The following is a 25,142-nucleotide window of genomic DNA, read 5'->3' on the forward strand; positions in this document are numbered from 1 at the left end:
TTCATAGCTACCCAACTCCTTCAATAAGCTGGAATTTAGGCACCAGGATCCGTGCATTAATTATTCAGAAGTGTAACATGGTCTCACAGCCGTGCAGCAAATACAAATGTAACTTCGCCTCAAACAGATGCCGATCTCCAAACATAGAGCCACTAGCTAGCTGTAATAGACTTTACTGTAGCCATGTTTCCCCGAAGTCCACCAATTTGGTAAGCATTAAAGAAAATATTCTAAAACATATCACCATGGTCTCACAGCCGTACAGCAAGTGTTAATGTAACTTGGCCTCAAATAGATGCCTTCTCCCCATATCAAGGTGCCAATAGGTAGCTAAAGTATAATAACCATTATTGTAGTCACTTCACCACAAAGCGGTCCAATTTGGTTATCATCAAACAAAATACACATCAGAATGGTCTCACAGCCCAGCGGCCAGTGCAAATGTAAATTTGCCTCAAATGCTGGAGATGCTTTTCCTCCATATCATGGTGGTACTTGGCAGCCATGATAACATTTACTGTAGCCATCTTTCCACAATGTTGTTCAGTTTGGTTAGCATCAAAGAATGCACATCAGCATGGTCTCATAGCCATGCAGCAAAAGCAAATGTAACATCACCTCAAATAGATGCCTCCCTCCCTCCATCGTTTTATGGTGCCATGAGATAGCTCTAATTACCTTGTAGCCATTTTTCCACAAAAAATTGTCTCATGGCCATGCACCAAGACTCAGCAAGCTAGCAATTAAACAAACACCCAAAAATATTACCTCTGCTCCAGAAGTAGCAACTCTCTTTGAACCCCGACCTCTGCCATTGGCCGAACGATACCAATCATTTCAGATTTGTACGCAGTCATTAATAAATCATCTGTACATAACACAGTAATTAAAAGATGAAAATGTTCTGTCTAAGTTGCTTCCATACAATCAAGCCGGGATCTGTGCATATCTGCATAGATGGTGCACCAAGTCTGTGTGAAAAATGTGTAACATTTTATGACGTCTTAACCCAATTTAACAATGCATCTTGTTCGGTGCAAGAAGGCATAGATCGAATAAAGTTAAACATAAGCATGCTTGTTCTGCTGGGGCCGGACCACCCAGAGAAGAGGCGGGGGAAGTGGGGAGCCATGTCTTGGGGCATAAGGAAAACATTCTTGATTTCTTTTTATTCCCTGAACCACGAGCAGCATTCCCATCTGATCGCATGTTTGTAATACTCCTCATTAATAGCAGGCCACATCTAAGAGGAGTGACATGTGGCGACATAACAACAGTCCTCCTTCCCTCCAAAAAAAGGAGCATGCATGGAAGTGATTTGGAGACAGTGCACTAGCAGGCCAGCCTGTCTGATACACTCAACACTCACGAGTGAAAGTTGCCCCCACCCAGGCTCTGTTCAAGTCCACTGCAAAGAGCAAATTGCACGAATGTGGGAAGTGGCGCATCCTATTTAGTCATCTTCTGGGATGAGGTGGTGGTGAGGATGTCAGCCAATGTCGTCGGAGCCACCGATTGGATAACTTAAACAAATGTAGTCGCCGGACAGGAAACAGCACATTACGGCCTTGGGCTTGGAGAATTCCTCACTTCACGAGGTTACAGCCTTTTTGGGGTCAACACTTACACAGCCTCGGGGTGAAATTAACACCCCAGCTGGACCAGGAAAATGTGTGTGTGTGTGTGTGTGTGCGTGTTACCTTTTCATTGAGGAAACACACAGCTGTGTTTCCTCAATGACACATATTCTCATATTCCGTCTCCTCAGAAAACTGCTTGACCCTGATGTGTGGCGGCATCTGAAAGGTGTCCCTGACTTTCAACTACTTCCTGTGCCATCTCCATTTCTCACTTCCTCCCTTAGTGGGGCCTCCCTACACTAACACTATTGCACACATTTTCATTGGTTTGCAAATGGTGCCCTTAAATTATGTTACCAAAAAGAGCAGCGGTTCCCAACCTTTTCAGTGACCCTTACAGTAATTAATGATCAACTTAAAACATCAGCTACACAATACTGTTGACCTGACAAGTTCTAAAAAAAAAAAAAAAAAAAAAAGTAATTCTGTCCTATAAGCTATCAGGTAGTTCAGTTTCACAACCTTTATTGGACAAAGGTACATATTGTAAATTTAAAAAAATCTCACAGCACACCAGCAAACGGAAATGTCACAATAGGTATATATATTGGAATAATGATGTCTCAATTTACTAAGAATTTTACTTTCTCAGTGTGAATTTTGGGCCTACTTAGTTGTCATTATGTTGGTTAAATGGTAAGCAGTGGATACACAGCTTAATTGTACCTTCTGCCATGCAGTGAAAGAGCATTTAATTGTTTTGCCACTATATGTCGCTGGCATAAATAGATGATCAATGCTACATTAGTGATGGTAACCTAAATATGTACATAAGTCGTACAAGGTCTATCACTATCCCACACTAAAGCAGTAGTAAAGTCATAATTACAGTAAGTATTTGTATGAAAACCACTTGTAGGCCTTTAATATCCATCCATCCATTTTCTGAGCAACTTCTCCTCACTAGGGTCACGGGCGTGCTGGAGCCTATCCCAGCAAACATCAGGCGGGGTACACCCTGAACTGGTTGCCAGCCAATCGTAGGGCACATACAAACAAACAACCATTCGCACATTCACACCTACGGGCAATTTAGAGTTGTCAATTAACCTACCATGCATGTTTTTGGGATGTGGGAGGAAACCGGAGTGCCCGGAGAAAACCCATGCAGGCAAGGGGAGAACATGCAAACTCCACACAGGCGGAGCCGGGGTTTGAACCCCGGTCCTCAGAACTGTGAGCCAGATGCTCTAATCTGTCGTCCACCCTGCCGCCTGGCCTTTAACATAAAACAATAAAATAAAAATAGTAAGAATTGTGGTAACTGAGGGTGACTTTTGTGCTTCATGACTACATACAGTATTCTTAGGCCAATGCGCAAACTATTTCATTGCGGGCCGTTTGTACCCTTGAAACGTTGTATGTTGAGGACCCCCTATAGTTGATGAAAAACATACCTTATATATACACTGTATGAGCAAAGGTACTGAGACACCCAATATCAATTATGGCTCTGACAAGATCATTCTTAATTCTGCAGCTGAGCAAGACAATTATATACTTCCAACTTTATGGAAAGAGTTTGGGGAAGGCTATCCATAAGGTCCAAAACCGCATGCTTGATGAGTTTGGTGTGGAAGAACAAGGCCAATCAAAGACTTTTAAGATGAATGGACAAAAACAATTCCCACAGACAAACTCCAACAGCTTGTAGAAAGTCTTCCCAAAAGTTGCAAAGTGCATATTTTCTTCCATTCTCGTTTTCTGAGGGTGAGATGGCCAGGTGCGATGCCCCAATACACTTGTCCATAATGTGTACATCTGCAATAAATTTTGGAGCAAATATAACCAGGCAGTCCTCAAATTGATCCTCTAAAAGTGTTAGATGACCGAGGAGAAGGCTTGTGTGAGTGTTGGTATTCAGCCTGTTGCATAACATTAACCCCTGCTCTCCTCTTTTCTGGATAATGGAGGGAGAGAAAGTGGGCTTTGAAGGAACTGACACTGACCCCCCACCCTTGGCCCCCCAATCCATATACCCTCCCTCCTTCCTTCCTTTCAGATCTGAACTCCCTCTTACTCCTCCTCCTTTTTAAACTCTCCCCTTTTTTGCGCTATTCAAAGCCAGCCTGTGATTGGCCAGATCATGATGGCAATCAGCCCGGCCCCTCTGTCAAAGCCAGAGCCCCCTTTTTATTTTTTTCTCCCGCCCCCACTCCTTCTGCTGATTTCACGACAATAGAGCCCCACGCCCTGCATGCACATGTTGCATGCTTGACAACGGAAGCCAGGAAAACATACACAAACAATATAAATAATAAAACACACACACGGTCAACCTACTGACGAAATAAGCATTGCCTTAGCAGCTCAAATAATAACTCAAAAACATGACATCATGCTAGCAAATTAACCAGACGTGAGCGCATTGAATCACAATGTATACAAGTGTTCGTCTACTGTATGTGAGTTTGTAGACGTACTTACGTACGCGTGTGTGTGTGTCTATGTATGTGTGTGTGCGCGCGCGCGTGTGTGTGTGCGTGCGCGCACAGAGAAAGGATTAGCTGGATTAGCGCCCCTATCAGCAGAGACCCCCTGTGGCGGGGGAGGAAGCCCCCTGAAACCAGGTCATCTCTCTGCCACCAAGCATCAAGCGACCTCCCATGCCCTTGAAGTCAATTGGAAAAATGAAGACAATTTGACACATACGGAACATGTACACCAAAATGTGTACACATCGTGTTGCAGGTTCAATAACTGTTAATGTGAGAGAACATGTTTTGATGGTAAAATACATCTAATTCACAAACTACTATTTAAAATGACTGAAGGCATTACTATGTATTATATAAGTGTGATATGACGTTATAGAGACTAAAATGCCCCGGCAATCATAACCGGAATTTCACTCTGTCCATATATGAGTAGGCCATCACAAAATACTTCTCCCTTTCTTTTTTTCTTTTTTTTAAATCCAAGAGTGGTAATGTTTCCATTTCTATACAAACAGGAAAAAGGCAACAACAACCAAAACAATAAAACAACAAAAGTAAAACAATTGTGGCGCACCGCATTTATGTTGGTTTGTCCGTATGTTAGATAGCAGGCTACGTTCAAGTTCATGGAGGATGATGTAAGCCGACAGAACTCTATCATTTTATTTCTACAGCGGGGTGGTCAAACAACAAAAAGAGAAAACAAATTATTCTAACAAAAGCGAAGACAATCATGAAGGACTCTTTGTTAGTCTGTCTGCATGTTAGCTAGCAGGCTACCTTTTAATTAGGATTAGGCTGAAGGTGGCAGGATTTTACCTTTTTTTGAAATTTTAGGTAGTTGGGGTGATTGTGACTCAAACAAAGAAAATAATATTAAAATAAAACTGAAAAAAGTCTTGGAATTTCAGACATTTCTGTTTGTGTGTCGGTATCTTAGCAAGAAGGCGACCTTCCGTTTGCCATTGACCTAAAATAGCAGGATCATACTTCGTTTTTTTAATCTATGGTGGGGGTTATATGTATGTATTACTCGTGCACTCACTGTAGTTGTCTCGCCACGCTGCACTATTTGCATATACTGGCCACTCATGCCAGAGTAGCATCTGCTCCATTTGCACACTGATTGAGGAGTATCTGTAACATTTGCACAACCGACATTGTCCCAGATGATCGCACTACTCGTCACTTTAAACCGCATACACTCCTTGAAGTCTCGGCGCCCTTTGAACAATGGTCATTGCACCGGACTATTGCAATATTAGTCATTCGAACTGCTCTAAGTGCTAGAGGACTCTGCATCTTTTTGCACAATTGTTTTTTGTCAATGTCTTTATGTCTCCAAAGTGTTCTGTAAATTGACTGTCTGTTGTACTAGAGCGGCTCCAACTACCGGAGACAAATTCCTTGTGTGTTTTGGACATACTTGGCAAATAAAGATGATTCTGATTCTGATTCTGTTATTTCCATTGGGAGTCAAACAATCAAAAGAGAAAAGCAATTTATGCAGTGCCAGATTTGTTTGCATTTCTGTATGATAGCTAGTAGGTTATTTTCATGTTCACTAAAGAAGCCCTAAAATGGCAAATTTATTCCATTTTTTATTACAGCGCAAGGACCAATGTTTTCATCGTGACTCAAACGAAGGAGAAAAACTATATCTCACTTTAAAGTGAAAGAAATCATAGAGTACTGAATCTTTCATTTGTTTGGGAGTTTGTCTGTCCATATATTAGGTAGAGGGCTACTTTGGATTATGACAACAAGACTGTATACCATTTCTGATTCTTGAGTGAGGGATACAATTCCAAAGTGAAAACAAAAAACAAGAAAATAAACAACAAAACAACCAACAAAAAGAAAAAGTAATGACCCACCCCCAAAAAATTACAACACTGTATTTCTGTTTGCTTGTCAGTAAGTTAGCTAACAAGTTACTTACAACCGCTGTTTCAATGTAAGTATCATATAGAGTAGAGTAAGGCTGTCGAGAGGAGATAAACCATAGAAATGCTGTAAATTAACTTCCTTCACTCACACCACGAGAATAAAAAAGCCAAGTGAATAAAACCTTCAGTGCCCTTGTGTCTCCAGGTATGGTTTACCGCAGGAAATCCTCAATATGTGTCTGCTAGGGCTGAATGATTATGGCCAAAATTACAATCACAATTATTTTGATCAATATTGTAATCACGATGATTATAATCATGATAATTCCTCATCTTAGGGAAAAAATATTTATTTTGATTGCACTACTTTTTACCAAAAAATATGTAAGTTTTCAGTTCAAAATGAATCTTTGACTAGAATAAATTATCCATCCATCCATTTTCTGAGCCGCTTCTCCTCACTAGGGTCGCGGGCGTGCTGGAGCCTATCCCAGCTGTCATCGGGCAGGAGGCGGGGTACACCCTGAACCGGTTGCCAGCCAATCGCAGGGCACATAGAAACAAACAACCATTCACACTCACAGTCATGCCTACGGGCAATTTAGAGTCTCCAATTAATGCATGTTTTTGGGATGCGGGAGGAAACCGGAGTGCCCGGAGAAAAGCCACGCAGGCACAGGGAGAACATGCAAACTCCACACAGGCGGGGCCGGGGATTGAACCGGGGTCCTCAGAACTGTGAGGCTGAGGCTCTAACCAGTCAGCCAACGTGCCAGAATAAATTATAATAACTTCAAAAAATATATAAATGTACGCAAAAAACAAATAAAAAATCTACTTTAGGAAGGGGTAACTGAATAATTGTGCTACTACAAAGTACAATTACAAATTGCAACTTAATGGAAGCAAATATAGTTAATCCATAGAAGGCAATAACATTAGGCTACAAGCACAGACATTTTTTTTCCCAGGTTCATTTATTCATGGCAGCCAAAATCGTGATCACGATTAAAATTCGAATAATTGTGCAGCCCTAGTGTCTGCTGTCCAGTTGCCTCCTTCTTGCCTTTAAAACCTCACCTGCTGCGACCAATCAGCCCACAAATTGCTCTTCCTCCTTGGCTACCTTCTACCATCTACTGTCTCTTCCTGTCAGCCTAACTCTGCTACGAGGGTTGTGTATGTCACATAAATACACTAAATGGACCAATTAATTAAACATTGAATTAAATTAAACATTTTAATTAATCGATTAAATGATAAATCTGAGGGTTGACTAGACCACTAAGTTCCCCCTGAATCTCAGTTTTTTGCTTTGGCATGGGACAACCCCAAATTGTCCTCCATTTTAACATCCTGGAGGTGTAAGGGCGTAATGTCTCCCAATACTTTCTCCCCATACAACTAAATGATGACAACGACTGAGGACCTTGTTCAAGATGTTGTGTTCAAGTATTTTTAAAGATGGAACCCATCAGTTGCCTACAAAATAATGTAATTAGTATGACTTTCCTCATTGTGGACGCTTAAAAAAAAACAATAAAAGGAGAACAAGAGTCTCTTGTGTTTCTTGGCATGTGACTGATTTATCCAATAGGAGACTGTGGGCAAAAAACCTCACCGCAGCAAAGTGGCGCTTGTTGCGTATGATACTGCAACGTCCAGAGCTATGGCACAGCGACAGGGTGAGCTAACGTTAGTGTGTGTGTTTATTTGTGTCATTTTTACCCAAGTATCCTTCAAAAAGCACAATCTGCTCAACCAATCAGCTCCCATTTAACATCCATTTGGTATCAGATCCACAGACTAGAAATGCAGAAGAACACATTAGAAACAGTACCTTTTTGTACTTGGATTTGCCAGTGGAAATGTTTCACTATCAAGCAGCGAATTGGAGCAGTGAAGTGTAAAATGGGCCACAATACTAGTAGTAGGAGTAGTTGCTGTTAACGCTGTGCTATTTTTTGCTAGCATCTCTCCTTTAGCACTGGGTGGTGAACCATTTTCCTATCAGGGGTCATTTCAGTTTACATTTAATGTTTATTTTTATGTATTGTGAACATCCATCCATTTTCTATAGCACTTGTCCTCATTAGGGTAACGGCTGAACTGCTGCCTGTCTCAGACTTTGGGCAAGAAGCAGACTACACCCTGGACAGGTCGCTAGTCAATCACAGGGCACATATAAACAAACAACCATTCACACTAACAATTATGGACAGCTATGGACAATTTAGAGACTCCAGTTAATAGAACATGCAGGTTTTTTAGAATGTGGGCGGGTTAGTAGGCTACCCGTAGTAGTACTTGTGTTAAATGTTTTTGTGGCATTGTTACAATTATAATTGATTATTATTATTATTCCTCTGAGATTTTGTTTGTTTTTAGAATTGAATGAATAGCCAGATTAACTACACAAAGAGGACTTTTATAGCCCATGGGCTTTATGTTCCCTTCCTCAATACTAAAAAAAAATACAGGCACCATTTTCCCCAAACATGGTGGGGGTGCAGCGGGCTAAATTATGGGCAATCTTTCTTTTTTTTTTTTTTTTTACATTTGGCAGAGGTCCCTGCTTCTTTCTTTTTTTTTTTAAATGCGCTTGTAGCTTTGAATGTGGGCTCAGCATTGCAGGTGTGCATACAGCCACAAATATGTGATGAAAGGCCTCACTGAGAGCCGAGACCCCATCTGACCCAGGGTGAAGCCCTCCCCCTTATGACAGTGCCTTGCTCTCTCCCTTTTCAGAGAGGAGGGGAGCCGCCACACTGAGGAAGGATGCAGCAATACAAGTTTGATTCTGAGAGAGGGAAAATGAGAAGACAAATAAAAGATGAGTAGAAGCACAAGAGGAAGTGCTGTGACATGCATGTGGTGTCTCCATGTGCGACTATGAGACTCAAACCCCCATCACCAATTCCAACACCCGACATTAACATATGTATGGCTCCCCTTGCCCCTGATTATGCTAATCACCTGTCCAGCCCCTGCTGCCCCTAAAATGGGTGTATTCGGAATGAGGTGTACATTCACACACTCTTCAATGGGCAGATTCTTCCACGTTGCTGCCCTCATTCAGGTCTGTCCTCACACCCCCTCCACCCTGAAAAAAGGTATTCAAGTCCAACGGTTCACCTAGTACTGGAGGGAGAGATAGAAAATGCAGTGCCATATCTGAGTACATTGTTGCTCTAGCTAAATTGGTAAAATTCATATCAGTGTCTATCTATCAAATTCAACACAGCTGAGCCCTTCCCTGCTGTTCTTGATTGGCCTACATCCCCTCGGTCAGAGCAGCCAATCTGCAGCAGCCATCTCCCCGTCATTTCCTGGAAAGATAGCCCCCGTGATTCCAGGTGTCCCCAAGTGCCACATTCCTAAAGCGTGGCGTACGCACACTATGACAAATTGTTTTCATTCCCCCCTCCAAAGCTCTTTGCTCTTGCATGACAAGTTGCCGTGGTTACTTTAGCCGTCGTGCATCGAAGGGTCACTTTGAGTTTACATTCATGGATCCACACGTCCACTTACTGTAAAGATGCTTCTTTGACAATGCTGAGCCACTATATGTTGAATGTCACGTGACCAAACCCAAAAAAACAGGTTAGCAGACTTCCTGCGTATGTTGCGCTGCTGAGCATAACAACAATTTGATGATGATGATGATGATGATGAGGCCGGAGTTGTAAATATTTTGTTTTCTTTATGGCTGGGGTCGTCGGATAAAAGCTAAACTCATATACCGGTATATCACTTGTTCATACCAATCTGGTATGATATACGTAAACACGAACGAAACCTAAACATCAGCTATTATAATCTTCGGTGACTCTGTGGTGACATATTGTGTGAAACAAAGGACATTGTAGACTGGGGTCGGGCACCTATGGCTCGTGAGCCACATTTGGCTCTTTTGAGGATTGCATCTGGTTCGCAGATAAATCTTAGCTGACGATTCATAAGACGATAAAGAATGAATAATTCTGCTGACATTTTAAAGTAAAACATGACAGAATTCACTGTGTTAAATAACGATAATAATGTTGAAACTATAAAACATTCTCATGCATTTATATCTATCCATCCATTTTCTACTGCAATGCGGGTGGCTGGAGCCAATGCCAGCTGTCCTTCCGTGTAGAGTAGAGTTAGACTCTCTTCTGATTGGATAATGCAGTAGCCTACCCGGGTCATTGTGGGGTCAATAGGTAAACTTTCCTCCTTTTAATTAAATAGGTAGCTTTTGACAAAGAAAAAGGCGAAAAGAAAAAAGTTGAGTAGAACCGTACATTTCAGGACGTATGGACAGAGGAAGTAACCGTTACGGTGAGAGAAGCTTCTGCGGTGTCTCTAATATGCAATGATAAAAGACATGCCTCTGTCAGCAAGAACTGTTCACGATTGTACCATCATGAGTGGAAAATCAAGTGGAGGAAACACCAGTAAAGGACATAAATGCAGCCCCTTACTTTTCCCTGACTTTGGATGAGTTCACAGACATAAGCCATTTATCGCAGTTCAGCGTGACTGCACGTTATGCTGCTGGTGACACACTGCGTGGGGAAAGTCTTGCTGTTTTGTCAATGAACGGGTCAACAAGAGGGGAGTATTTCATTGAGTTCGCTAAAAAAAAAATCTCGTGATGGATAGCTTCTTTCGGTATGTACTGATGGTCCTCTGTGTATGGTGGGGAAATACAGAGGATTTGTAGCGCTTCTTTGTGAACATGAAAATACATCCATCCTAATTTTTATTGCATTCTACATTGACACCTATGAGTCCTCAATGAACATAACATGCATGTTTTTGGAGTACCCGGAGAAACCCACACAAGCACAGGGAGAACATGCAAAGATTGACCTGAACCTCAGAACTATGAGACAGAAGCGCTAACCTTGCTTCCTATTCTAATAAACATATGAATAAAAATCAATTTTCCTCAAATGCGATGAAGGAAATGTATTCATTGCCCCCGCTTTAACGCTCCAGTAACACACAAACAACTTCTGCGACACACACACTGACACTGTCTGGCTCTGCGAAGCCTAGGCGAGAGCGGAAATGTTTTGTATCTCGAAATCTTTTATTCGGCGTCGCGTGTACATGTGTGGTATCGGTGTAATTGCCAGATTGTATGACGCCTTGCAGCAGGAATTGCAAACCGCGTCTACGACCATGTTCGTGCTGGAGGCGTGGCTGGAGGCCTTCCAAACAAATTTATAGTATGCTTGCATTAAAAAAGACTGCGGCTACTATGCGCCAGCTACAAACACACTCGCCCTCTGCTGTTTGCTGCTTCCTCCACCCCTCTGGCAGCCAGCGCTGGGAGGGAGAGAGGTGAAGAGGAAGAGGGAGGGAGGGATGGAAGGAGAGAGTGGGACGAAGGGAGGGAGGCCAGACCACCCTGCTCTCATGGCAGGCCTGAGTGTTTACATTGCCGTGGCTCACTCTGTAATACATCTGGCATTCTGAGGCCACTCTCTTCAGCCAGGAATGGGGGGAGTGCAGGAGGGGTAAAAGAGAGAGACCTTTCTGGCAAAGAGAAGGAGAGAGAGCGCGAGGGAAGGAGGATAATTCTCGCCACAGTCTCCTGTGCTCAGTCATTCGTAGGCCTCGCACTGCTTTTTGAATAAGCACGCCTGCAAGAATGCAAAATGTAAACAGAGCAGCTTGGAGGCATCTCTCAGGGTGTCATTTGTGAATGAGAGTGTGAACACTTCATAGCACACGCGCGCGCGCACACACACACATACACTCACACACACACACACAGATAACAAGTGCTTTAAAAAAAGAAAGAGAATCACATATACTGTCAAAGCTCCAAAGTTGAACTCCACTGAAGTCATCAAATTTGGAGTTTTCTGGGAAAATGTGCCTCAAAAGACAGATTACAGCAAATGTTGTGAGACTTCAGCTAAGTGAGCTTTTTCTTTAGCTTTTTTCGTGATGCCAGTCACAGAAGGGTACCAGGGAAGGCAAGTTGGAAATTTGCATTGATAACTTCTCTTAATAACTGCATGAAAGTCATTAATGTCAAAAGGATTTTTGCAATGTCAACACCGAAGAGAGCCAGTTATGATTTTAAAAAAGAAAGAAAAAAAAAAGGAAAAGAGTAAAGTCACTTGAAATTAATTGTAGATTACCATAAAGTCGAACTTAATGTGACATAGGAAAGTGTCTGGCTGCTAGGAACAATAATAGCACTATGGTTATGATTACATACAAAGTAATTTAACCAAGAAGATGCAAACATAATTGCGCTTATTATGCTTAAACTTCCTGGGTGAGTAGTTGTATTTTATTTAAATTTTATTATACAGTGGTTAACATATTTTTACGCCTGCATGACAGATATTAGCCATCCGTTACCGCTTATCCTCACTGGGGTCGCAGGCGTCCTGGAGCCTATCTCAGCTGACTCTGGGTGAGAGACGGGGTACAGCCTGAACTGGTCGCTAGCCAATCGCACGGCACATATAAAGAAACAACCATTCGCACTCACATTCACACCTACGGGCAATTTAGAATCTTCAATTAACCGACCATGCATGTTTTTGGAATGTGGGAGGAAAACGCACTACCCGGAGAAAACCCACGCAGGCACGGGGGAGAACATGCAAACTCCACACAGGTGAGGTCGGATTTGAAACCCGATCCTCAGAACTGTGAGGCAGATGTGCTAACCAGTCGTCCACAGTGCCACCCTGACATGTATCATGAAAATGTTAATTAAAACACTGGCTACAGGCTTAATAGGTTGTAGGATGGCAACAAATGAACTCACTATACATTATTTCATTTGCTTTGTAATGAGAAAAACTTGGAAGTCAACCAGGAATGGGCGGTATTAAACTGGAGGTTCTACTGTAGCTTTTTATGGGTAATGTACACAAAGCTGCTTTCAAAATAGGGTGAGGTAGTTTGAAAAAGAAAGTGCACCACAGGCTCAGTGTTTCCCCACACTAAATCCCTCACCAGCTAGTCTGTATTTTTCATCAACTCATAAAGTTTAACACAACAACGCTGGAATGTTATTCCTTTCTATGAAGCTTTAATCCACTTTCTGGTCAACACGACCTTTGTCTGTGTTTGGGTGGCAAAGAAAGTAATTTGCATGAATTGACCCCCACCCGTTAAGACGCAACAATCAATAAGAGAAAGCTTGATGTCATCTGCAAAAATAGCGCAAGCAAGGGATGTGTGGCCATGTTTGAATTGCTGCCGAATGAGAGCGGTTGGAGACGGAGCGTGGAGAGGAGGGGAAAAAAAAGATGAATAGAGGAGAAAATAGCATAGTAAGCCTTGTCCGAGTAGACCAAAATTCCAACTCTGCTTATGTGACTGTGTGTGTGTGCTCCCATGTGCATAAAAAGCAGGATCATCCATAAGTGTACGCTACAATCTCCCTCTCCTCATCCTCAAGAAAGGACGTCTTCTGAGCACACAACCCCCTGGCCCCCCACTGAGCTTACAAGCACAACAGCAAAATGAGCACTAACTCTGTCAAGTCAGCTCTCAATCACAATCAATGCAAAACAGATGCAAAATATAAAAGCCAGGAAAAGACCTGTTGTCCTACCAAATTTTACTGTAATAGAAAATGGACCTGTAGGGTCCATATTGAGAGTATAGTGTTCTCTTCATATTCAAACCCATATAACTTTGGATTAGACCACAAAAATCAGGAAAACCACACAAATTCGTATAAAATTCCACAGGGTTGAACTGCTGGCATACTTCTAAGACTTCAGCTCAGTGAGCATCTAAAGAATTAAATGCCCAAGTGTGTTTTTCTTTTGCTTTTTGACTGTTTTTTGTTTCTTTTGTTTGTGACGGCAACCAATGAAGGGCAACTGTGTTATATAAGTGTTTAAATATAAAGTCTATTAAAGCTGATTAATCAGATCTCAAACGTCAAAATTGAACCTCAGCACTCTATTTTACAAACAAACAAATAACAGACTTAATTGGATAGTTCATGTATGGATGTATGTATTTCTATTTTGTGCAATGTACTTGTAATTACATTTCTTCTTCTTGTTCTTCTTGTACACGTGCGTCTTCTCTTGCATGCTATTTATATTTCATATTTATATTTACTATATCCACAATTGATGCTTAAAGAATGCAAATTTCCCATTTGTGGGACTAATATAGGTTATCTTATCTTATATTACAAATATTTATTAATAATAATAATACTGCGGCACGGTGGATGACTGGTTAGAGCGTCAGCTTCACAGTTCTGAGGACCTGGGTTCAATCCCCGGCCCCGCCTGTGTGGAGTTTGCATGTTCTCCCCGTGCCTGCGTGGGTTTTCTCCGGGCACTCCGGTTTCCTCCCACATCCCAAAAACATGCATTAATTGGAGACTCTAAATTGCCCGTAGGCATGACTGTGAGTGCGAATGGTTGTTTGTTTGTATGTGCCCTGCGATTGGCTGGCAAACAGTTCAGGGTGTACCCCGCCTCCTGCCCGATGACAGCTGGGATAGGCTCCAGCATGCCCGCGACCCTAGTGAGGAGAAGCGGCTCAGAAAATGGATGGATGGATAATAATACTTTTAACCTGCCCACATTCTGAAGTGACAGTGCAGTGACGTACTAATTAATTTCCAGTTCAGACACGGCGTCTTGTGTGGATGTGTATTATTTTATACTTATATAAGAACGTATTTATTGCCCTGTTATTTTGGTCTTAAAAGCTGGGTACTCTCCGCGAAAACCCTGTTCCAGCCAGACCTATTTCACAAGTGTATTGTTTCACCAAATCATTTATTTCGATGTTTTTCGACTGCTTGTAACAATAGCTTAGCAATTAGCATGGCGTTGACGTCGTCTTCGCCTATTCACCCCTCGTGCTCTCTTCGTGACACTTTTGTAAGAAGAATGGTAAGCAGTGTAGCTTATTCGCAACCATGGATGATGATCAGTGACTTTCAATGCATTGACACCGGACGCAAACAGAACTTTTGCCCCTGTGGTTTGGCAGCCGGGCAGCATAATAAAATTGTGTGCACCAAGCAGCTGTTCAATGTAGACACGCCGGTATTGTCAGATGCTGGATTTTTTTCCCCCAATATCCAGAACAATCAGTGTTAAAGCTGTCACGAGTCAACATTCAGTGATTTTTGTAACAAAATACAGACATTCCGTAATATTTGGCAGCTCTGAATATACATGATTAATTTTATCTGATTCCCTTACAAGAAACAACAGGAAAGTTCCCCTGCACTGTCCAGTATACAGTATTAATTACACAGTGTTTGAATTTTTGGATAAAATGTAAATGAATCGATTTCAAGGCATTGAATCGTATCGTTCTAAATGAATCAATATCGTCCTTGAATCAAATTGGGAACCACGAATCATAATATTATTCTAATAATTGCTAAAACAAATCGTTGCACCCCTAATTTACACACAATATTAAATGTTAGGGAATAGAGACAAATTGTAACAGAAAAGTAGATACTATCATTAGTAGATGCATTGGAAGAAAAGCAGAAACATACATTCACTTTCAGTTTTGACGGTGCACGAGGTGGATTCAAGGAGCACAAACATAAGGCATCTCAAATGCAGACAAAAGAAATAATAATAATAATTAAAAAAACACTATTAACGCATTAAACAAGAGATGGTATCGGTGCCAATACTGTCAGTCTGTATGTACAGAGCTCATACACGTATAAATGCTCGCATAGTACCACAACGATACCACTTGACAAGCCTGACATACTGTATACCTACCAGGTATATCCATGTCAGCCGTATTGAGATACTATAAATTACGCTCTGCAAAACAGTTGATAAAAGACACCTTGGGCGGCGATAGAGGTGGCCCTCGTCCAGCAAGCATTGAGTTGCACGACCGCTGTTGGCCGCCTGCTCAAGCCGGGTCAGCTGTGTTCCCGTCACAAAACCACAAAGTAGGCGGCCACCCTGTGAGTGAATTACTGAGTTTTAAGCCCCGTTGCCCGCTCTGCACAGCTTGGCTCCCGTCGAGCCAGCCACGTTTCAAACTGCGAAGAAGGAGGCGGCGCGGCATTTCGAGTAAAAAGAAGTAAGCGATGGTGTGATAAAGTGTTACTAAAGTTGTCCTGTCAGTTTTATACTATACCTTGTGATGTTCTCAAGTAGAAGTCTTCTATTTCTCTTTCCTCACTTCATTTTGTAGTTAACACCTATGCCATGTTAAGAAAAGTTACAGTCTTTGCGATCTATAGTCCCCCCCACCCCTCATCAAAAAAATCAGAGAATATGTGAATGAAAAACCACAAATACGTGGGGATTCACTATAATTGCTTTCAGCAAGCCCCATTCTCGCCACCCATGCATCACAAGGTGGACAGTTTGACTATGGGAAAATTGTTGCTAAATCTGACCATAATTGGACTTGTGTCTCCAAACGTACTGTGTTTGCCAAACGTTTCTCAATCATAATGTATCCTTTATTGAAGCTGCTAACAATATTTTTTAATAAATGCTTTATGCAAAATAAAGCTCTATTAATATTATAGACTAATATTCAGTGCCCTCTGCTGGAGGACAAACATTAGTCTTCTAGAATACATACTGGAGGCCTTTGCTTCCGACCAAGTTCTGTTCCTATGTTGGTGACAAATTTGTACACAAGTCGGAAAGCGTCTATCACACTGATCACAAGTCAAAGTTATAGTAAATGTATGAAAAACACTTCTTAGCCATTTATATATATATATATATATATATATATATATATATATATATACCAATCAAATAAAAAACAGTACAGCAATAACTAAGCACGACTTCTTGTGCCTTGCGTTGACATATTCAGCAAAATAGTAAACCGAGGACACCCTGTAATGATACAGCAAATGACCTCACATTCTACAACTGGTATACACACACTTACATTCAGGACACAAACAATGAAGGGTGACAGCTGCAATGTCTACTGCATTTCAAGACCCCCCCCCCCCCCCCCCCCCCCAAGACCACCACCACCCTCTCCTTCAATCTTTCCATACTGTCCTCCAACCTCCTTCCCTCTGCTGTGAGTCTTCAATCTGCACCCAGGCCACAGGGTGAGTATCAGGTGAGCTTTTAAATAGCAGGGGCCTCTACAAGATGACCTCAGGATCCCAAGGGTCTACCTTTGTGGCCCCTGGCCTCTACACTACACCCCCCTCCCCGCACCATACCTATAGCTTAGAAATAAAAATACAATCCAAAGCCTCATGCCCTTGTCCAGCCCATCAAGTCGTCATTTGGCTTTTTAGAAATAATTTTCTTTACATCTATTCCCAAAAATGTTGTTCCTTTTTGCTGTACAGTTGGTCAATTGTTAGCTCTCCATCTACTATCTAATTCAAAGGCAATCGGTCAATACAAACATTGCAACCACGTAGCTAGCCTCGTTAGCGTAGTTGGCTCAGATGCTTTTGAGACCCAAACAAACCAGAGATCCGGTAATAGATTGTGTTAGCAGTTCATCTTTGGAGACCACGCTAAAGCTACATGCTAACCACAATGTGGGTTCACCCTCAGTTTCAACTCCAACCTGTGTGGGAAGCTCTCGCTTCAAAAGGCCCATTTGCAAATTCTCTCCTCGCTGTAACCCCTCTGTACTTTACCCCCCACTCCAACGACGTTGCCCAGCCCGAGCCATGTCCTGGGCAGTCCTCGAACACGTGACGGCCCATACTAGAGGAAGGCCTATGTTTATGCGATACTGTTTTAATTAGAGGCAGGTGGTGCCACTATTTTCTTTACAATTTGGCCTGTGTTTGCCTGGACCCAGAATGCTGAGGGATGGCTCCGTTTTCCATTTTGCAGCCGGGTTGAGCTCTTAAAAAAAAAAGAAAAAAGAAGAGGGGGTCTTATTCCTACTCCCTGCTGCAACATCGTGGATTAATAGTGGATAATCAGAAAATCCACATATGCAACTTGAGCAGAAAGCCAAGTCAGCTGGAGGTCGAGGGCAAACAACAATACTACAACTTCCTGTTCCAGCAAATGACATCCTGTGAGTGCCACAGTTGGCATAAACATGGCATTTATCCACACTGTTGAGGCGGGGGGAAAGGGTGGAATCGAAGAAAAAAGAAAAGAAAATCCTCTGCAATATATTTGGCTCTGAGGTTTGACACATTCACCTCTTTGTGTAAGCACGTCTCTCCATCCACATCACTCTCTGTCGCTTTGTCTAATAAACACAACTTCCTGTGTCAGATTGCTGATAAACACTGCTCTGAGTGAGGAGATCATCTCGAGTTAAAAAAAAAAAAAAAAAAAAAAGCTGTTCAATTACTGTGACTTACAGATACTTTGTAAATAATTAAAAGATACCTTTACAAGTCATTGTTAAAGCTCTTTCAGAGTCGACTTTTATGCACTTTGTTTGTATAAAAACTCGTTATTCTTTCAAAATATTCATTTCTTAGAATTTCTATACAGAAATGCTAATTTTATGGATGATGACATGCAACAAATGACCAATACCACAAGATGAGAGAGGACAGAAAGGGCAGGACAGGACAGGATGTGGGAAATGAGCAAAGCAGTGCTACTGATGAGCGGTGCGGTGGGATGTTTTTTATCTAACACCTGCAAGAACCTATGAATTGATATCCGAATATAACTTGTGTTATTATAAGTGGTCCCAGCACAAGCAATTAAAGCGTTTGGCGTATCTATGGAACTTATGAGTGAATGAACACCATATCACATGCATGTTAGTCAACTGGTGTACGGAGTTACTGAGATGACACATTGAGGAAGGGTGGGACCGGCCCCCTCCACCCACAAGGCAGTGCCAAGCTAGCAAGCCCAAGCCGCGGGGAACCCAACCAGGGGGACGCACGGCACCCACTCCCCAGGAGCCAGGGCGGTCCCCGAGCCAGACCGTAGCGCCCCGACCAGTCCCAAAGGGAGGGGCATGGGTACCAGACCACCGCCCCCCACGCTCAATTCCCAGTACCCAGCCCGGAGTTTGCCTCTTCATGGCTCATACCAATCCCCCAGGGGACCCTGAATGAGATGTGAATGTGCCCAATGTGTGAGCGAAATATCTACAGTGTGAGTAATAAAAATGTGCAGAGTGTGTGAAGTAAGAGGCTAGACTCCTGCAGGCCTGACCAGCTGGCAGACCACAGAGTAAAGGGAGGCAGCCCCTCCCAACCCAACAGTTACAGTACAATGAGTGCATATGATTGACATTGATTTTGAATAGTCCATTTTACACATACTTTATTGAACTGGATTAGCTGTAAATTACTGTTTTTTTTTGGTCATTGAGAATGTATTACTGAAGATTTGTGCTCAGGAATCATTGTCAGTAGACACTGAAAGGTCTTTTTCCCATTTTGTGATTGGTAAGTATATTGAATTAGTACATAAAAAACAACATACAGGCTAGTGTTAGCATTTGCTATCCCTTAGCTCTGGACATGCCAGTGGTATACTGTATGCCACTGTCTCCACATGGATGCGGTGGCCCTAGTCTTCAATAAAATTACCACATGCTGATAAATAAGTACTGGAGGCCCTCATTCTGTACTGTTGTTGTTTGCATGTCTTGTTCACTGTGAGCCGTTCGAAACCTTAAAAGCACTTAAGTCAGGACAGTAAACTGCTGATTTGAGGAACCCCTGTACTTCTTTTCACTTGGCAAACAGACCGCCCTCAACCCAGCCATGTAGAGCTGATCTGAGCCCGCACTGTGCAAGAGAAAAGCTACACTAATGACACATGAGGCTCAAATAATCGTACATTGTAGGAATCATTGATTGTACAGAGGGAAAAATGTATAGTACATATACAATAATTCTGGCAACAATGACGCTGCATGACATCAGTGGCTTTTGGAGGGGGAAAAAAATAAAAAAGTAGTCCCTCTAGGTTGAGGCGGGTGCATGTACGTCCACGGGCCCACACAGCTTCCAGGCGAGGTCGATCACGGGTCGGCTGTGGAGGGCAGCTCCAAATGAAACATAAACAGCCGCTTTATACGCTCATTCCCACTCTCTTTACTCTCGGACGACTTGGCCAGGACAACCCCCCCCCCACACATCACCACCACCATCGCGCCAATGCACGCGTTCCACGGTCCAGGCAGAACTAATCTATCCCTCAGCTGTGTAGTCTAATCTAAACAAACACATCTCTCCCAACCAACATCTGGAACCCCTCACGTACAGGACCTAGGAAACCACTGAGTCCTGGTCTTTGTGTGCATGTGTGTGTGTGTGTGTGTGTGTACAGTAAATGTTGATAATGTAGACATCTAGCAGTAGTTTTAGTGTATGTAACTGATGATCAAAATATCAAGCACAACAAAACAAATGAAGATGAAGACTTTAGACTGGTATGAGTTGATCCCATACTACATTAAATCAAAGCTAACGACTGTAGTACACACCACATTGCAGTCATTGCTGTTCCACTTCAAGTCCTGTAGCTATCTTTAGTGTGTGTCGTCTGTGGACTTGGAATGCTAATGCTAAAAACAATGCTAACAACAAAGCAACACGCTTAATTGACAATACACTAGGAGCCTCCCCAAAAACGCAGACTGACAAACCACTTTGCAGGACACAAAATTCCACCACTTTCCTGGCAACACTATGTTGACTTCAATCATACATTTTATGATTTTATAATATTTTGGATGTATGTTTGCTGTTCACAAGGCTTAATTATGGTTAAACAATGTACTTGGGACACCAGCACAAGAGACACGCTGATTTCAAATTTAACCTAGCATATTATACTTAAAGAAATGGTCCGCTCTTGTTACGTAAACTGCTATAGGCCTACTGTAATTTCTGTCTGTGGTGCAGCAAGCTTCGCCGGCAAAGCTAACAAAGCTAGCAAGGTGTAGTTAATTCTCAACAGTGGATCAAGGAAATGAAGTTAAATGGTCATCGCTATGCACGGGGTCCTCGGTTTTCGATGGAGTTCCATCACCCGCCTTTGTACATACAGGAAGTTGGAACACGCCATAGGCCATAGTCTATCACTAACCTATGCTAACGCAGTAGTGAAGTCACAATTACAGTCAGTATTTGTACTAAAAACACCTTGAGACCCCAAATATAAACAATAAAAATGAAAAACATTAAGTACAGAGGTGAGCGTACCTTCTTGTCTGCGCAAAATAGTTAATTGCGCACCCTTTCTATCAGTCTAGATCGTCTCGAGGAGCCCCTATAACCATATCCCTTTTTTCCCTTTTTGATCTGAGAAAGGACACTTGGTCTACTTTTGGACCTAATTTTCCTTGGCATTAAGGTCGATTTCTGAATTGTTTGACTGCCAACCTGTGAAGATTTGATACCATCCTGTACACTGTTAGTAGTGGTAGGCAGGCCTATTGTTTTGGGATATTTAAAGGCAGTCAGCAGGTTTTTTGTGGTCTTCCTAAAAAGTTAGAGAAACACTACGAGTCACAAACTTGACTGCACTATAGTTTCTAGGACCTTTAAAGTAACGCAACCAATGCTGCAGAATCGCCAACTGCAAGTCCAAAGCTCCAATGTTTTTGTCATCATCATTTCAAAACCCTTGTTGTTTAATGTATATGGGGTAGAAAAAATGTACGCTACCATTCATGAATGGGTCAGACGACTGTGCTGGAATGTGGATCAAAGGAAAGAGAAAGAAAGAAAAAAAGGCACAGCCGCTGACCCACCCCCCCACTCCCCTCCACCTCCTCTCCAACAAACACCACCCATGCACAACCCCCCCCCCCCCCCCCCACTAAATCTTTCATTGTGTATATTTTCTCTTCGGGTAACAACAAGCAAGAGCTTTATGATCCGCCTCACAAACAGGAGTTCCTGTCCTCACTCATGCAGCGTCTCCCTCTCGCTCTTATTTGCCCCCTCCCCTCCCCTTGAAGCCGGAGGCAAATCTTTTTGGAAAGTTGAGAGCTGTCCAAAACGGGACCACACACACAGTCTGTGAGCATTCAACTGCTGGGGGCAGGCACACACACTCAGAGACACACACACTCTCACACAAAATGGCGGCTTTGGTAAAAACGGAGACAAAAAAAAAATCCTCTACCCCAAAAGCTGCTGATGAACTTAATTACAACTTTGGTGTCTTTGCAGAAGCAGGGAGGACGTTCTGATGATTGCATTTATTCCAAACGTTGGACTCAACAACAATAACCCCCCCCCCCTCCCCCCCTCCCCAGTATGGTTTTATTTGGTACGATCCGCCATATCCCTCAAAAAGACAAAACCAAGAGCGCCTTACCTTCTACCCAAAGCTTCTCCACATCCGTCTCCAAATTAGCTGCCCGTAAGCCCACCGCGAACGCTCCAAAAATCATGAGGCCCACCACCAAAAACTTTCCACAGTTCTTTTGTATGTAGCAGCCCAGCCTGAATAAAAGTCTCTGGAACTTTGCTCTCAGCCATAGCGGCGCTTTTCTCCCGGTTGCCTTGCCCTAAAGAAAAAAAAAAAGAAGGGCACCAAAGAACAAACATTATGGTCCAATTCAACATGGAAACAATGCAATTACCTGCACAGGTAAGTCATGCACAAGTTTGACTGCCTTTGCCGTTGATTGTGTTCTATGAGTTGAGAGAATCCCTTAGGATTAATACTATCCATCTCGAGGGGCTCAAGCTGGTTCAGGACTCTTGTTCCACTTTTGGGCCCTATTTTCCGTGGAATTTTAGGTCGGTTTCAAAATACTTCGACTGCCAAGTCTCGAGTTAAGGACCCCCTATACAGGTGAACCCCAAAAGGGAACAAAAACTGTTCTGTGACACTGGTTGACTTCCAAGTTGTTCAAATTTCCAATTGTCTAAAGGGAATACAATTGTCTTCATCATAAAACCTTTATAAACTTTGCCGGGCACTGTTTTAAGTAATGTCAAAACCTTTCTTAACTGTCATACAAGTGTAAACAGAAGTCAACGACAGTACAAATAAAGCTAAAGCAAAATAAAACTACTCGCTCTTTGAAGACTGAACTGGAGAGTTAAGGCCTGGTGTTTGCAGAGTGACACAATCATCTTAGTGCACGTTGAAAGATATTGCTTAATAAAAGTTGCATAGTGTATAATGAGTTTATTTAGCATCTGCTTGGTAAAGGTACTTTGTATAAATAACTGATATTTGATTGTATTGCTCAAAATGAGCAGTCAGATGCTTCCCTGTCAGTATAAATTCAATTTCCTGCTCTGTGGTTATCATCACTGGTACCCTTCCTTGGTGGCATCACGAAACAGGCAAAACAACAACACGATACACAACTAAAAAGCTCAACACAAGTGTGCGGTTAATCCTTAGATGCTCATTAAGCTGAAGTCGACACTTTACTGTTTGACTTTTGCGGCATAAATTCTGGTTAAAATTTTTGGGGAGTTCAGCTTTGGGGGTTCCACTGTATTTTAGCCTTTGACAGCAAATTCAAACAGAGTAAATCGCAATTTCTGTCCTATATGAGCTTTAAAGCAGCAGGTAACACACACATGCTGGCACAGACCGCAGGCACAATTCCAAAGAGTAACAAAAACGACGAGTGACAGTAAGTAGGAGTCCAAAAGAACGCTTGCAGCTGGACCTCCGGCTTGGATGGGGTTGGGTTGGTGGGGGTGCGCAAATAAAAGCTGTCAAGGTCTACATGATGCAAATGGAGGATGCGTTTTAAGATAACATCAACAAATAACATCCTATTTGGAGAAAAAGCTTGCACCGGACCCGTCATCGGCATTGTGCAGTAAAAGTGGGTTCAGTGCAGAAAAGGGTTCATCGCCTTGCTTTGCATGTGGTCCAAATAGTGCTGCGGGAGAAAGCCACATGGACTTCCACGCTGGTGCACAACACGCAGGCTCGTGATATGACGACAGACCGTTGTGTGTTTGGAAAACAAGGGGAAGGAGTACAAGCAAACTCGTGGCTGTACGCAACAAGCCGGTGGACCTGGGTGTTTTGTCTATTTAAACGTGTAGAAGTACCTGGGAGATCTGCTCCAAAGCGAAGCCCGCGTCGCAATAGCTCGGCCGCTGCAGGTAGTCCAAATCCGGCGGTGGAGGCGGCGGCGGCGGCGGCGGCTGCGGAGGCTCGCGGCTCGAGTCCCTCCGGGTCCTCCGCGTTAGCCTCGGCCGGTCGGGCTCTCCTGTCCCAGGCTCGGGGGGCGCACTAGCAGCCGAGGCCATGTTGCGGGGTCTGCGCGCTGCTTACCGATTCCCACTCGCGATCCGACAAAGTTTCACTCGGAGGGGGGACCTCATAGTCCGCTTGGAGAGGGCGAAGAGTCAAAGTAGTGCGCGCCGTCCATCCACACATCGCGTGATCCGGTAGGGTCTCCGCCGCCTTTTGCACCGGGGTTCCCGAGCCCGTTAAGCACAACGACAACAACAAACATAAATATATATACACGTCTCTCAGAACGAGCCGCACGCCAGATCGCTGGACGCTCCTGGCTGCATTGTGCGGAGATGTGTGCTGTTGCTGCTGCTGCTGCTGCTGCTCTTCTTCTCCTGCAGGGCCGCGCGTCACGGCCAACTCTGACTTTGAATAGAAGAGCAGAAAAAGAGCTCGATGAGGCCGAGGAGGAGGGGTAGAAAGGGAGGGAGACGGAGGAGGGTGAGGGGGCCCGAAAAAAAAAAAACACTCACACACACACACGAGATCCCGCCTCTCTCGCCGCTGTCACACCGCACGGTTTGCTCGCTTCTGATTGGTTCCAGAAGGGCAAAAATTACTCAGCAAACATGACTATTATTAGCTGCTTAGCAACAGCTCGCTTAAGTAAAGGAGGGGACGGTGGGGAGGGGGACCACCCAAGCTGGGAGGGGGGTGGGGGACATGGCGATGCTCACCCAGCGGTAAAAACGCTTGTTGCATGTAAGCTATGGTATAGGAAGGGGGCTAACGTTTACATTAAACACGCCTAACCCACCCAGAGAGAAGACGACAGCCGTACAAACGTTAGAAATGGAAACGTTTAATTTTCACCTCTGTCAAAGGTGAGTCCTACTGTTTCACATTAATTAGCACTGTGGCTAAATTCACTATATTGCCCCTATTAACAAATAGCATGTAGAACACACACATATCGTAACACAACAGACAGAAAATATTAAAAAGCTGAATAAGAACCCAAAAAAAATGTGTCATCTGGGAAATATTTTCTGTACTTTTACACATAGTTTAACAGTTTGG

General features: G+C 43.1%; 1 protein-coding gene across 5 annotated transcripts in view; it reads right to left on the reverse strand.

Annotated features, from left to right (window-relative positions):
• Positions 1 to 24,477, reverse strand: part of ptch1 (patched 1) — a 71,142-nt gene extending 46,665 nt beyond the window's left edge. For 4 of the 5 annotated variants that reach the window (XM_061671909.1, XM_061671911.1, XM_061671912.1 and 1 more), the window contains exons 1-2: positions 23,933 to 24,477; positions 22,221 to 22,413 (exon numbers count right to left, since the gene is read on the reverse strand). In XM_061671909.1, coding sequence (XP_061527893.1) covers positions 22,221 to 22,413; positions 23,933 to 24,133 — 394 coding nt within the window. In that variant the 5' untranslated portion in view covers positions 24,134 to 24,477. The remainder of the gene's footprint in view (positions 1 to 22,220; positions 22,414 to 23,932) is intronic. The other variant, XM_061671910.1, reaches the window with a different exon arrangement.
• Between the last annotated feature and the right edge of the window lie 665 nt (positions 24,478 to 25,142).

This window comes from Phycodurus eques, chromosome 3, assembly GCF_024500275.1.
Source record: "Phycodurus eques isolate BA_2022a chromosome 3, UOR_Pequ_1.1, whole genome shotgun sequence".
NCBI classification, from domain to species: Eukaryota; Metazoa; Chordata; class Actinopteri; order Syngnathiformes; family Syngnathidae; genus Phycodurus; species Phycodurus eques.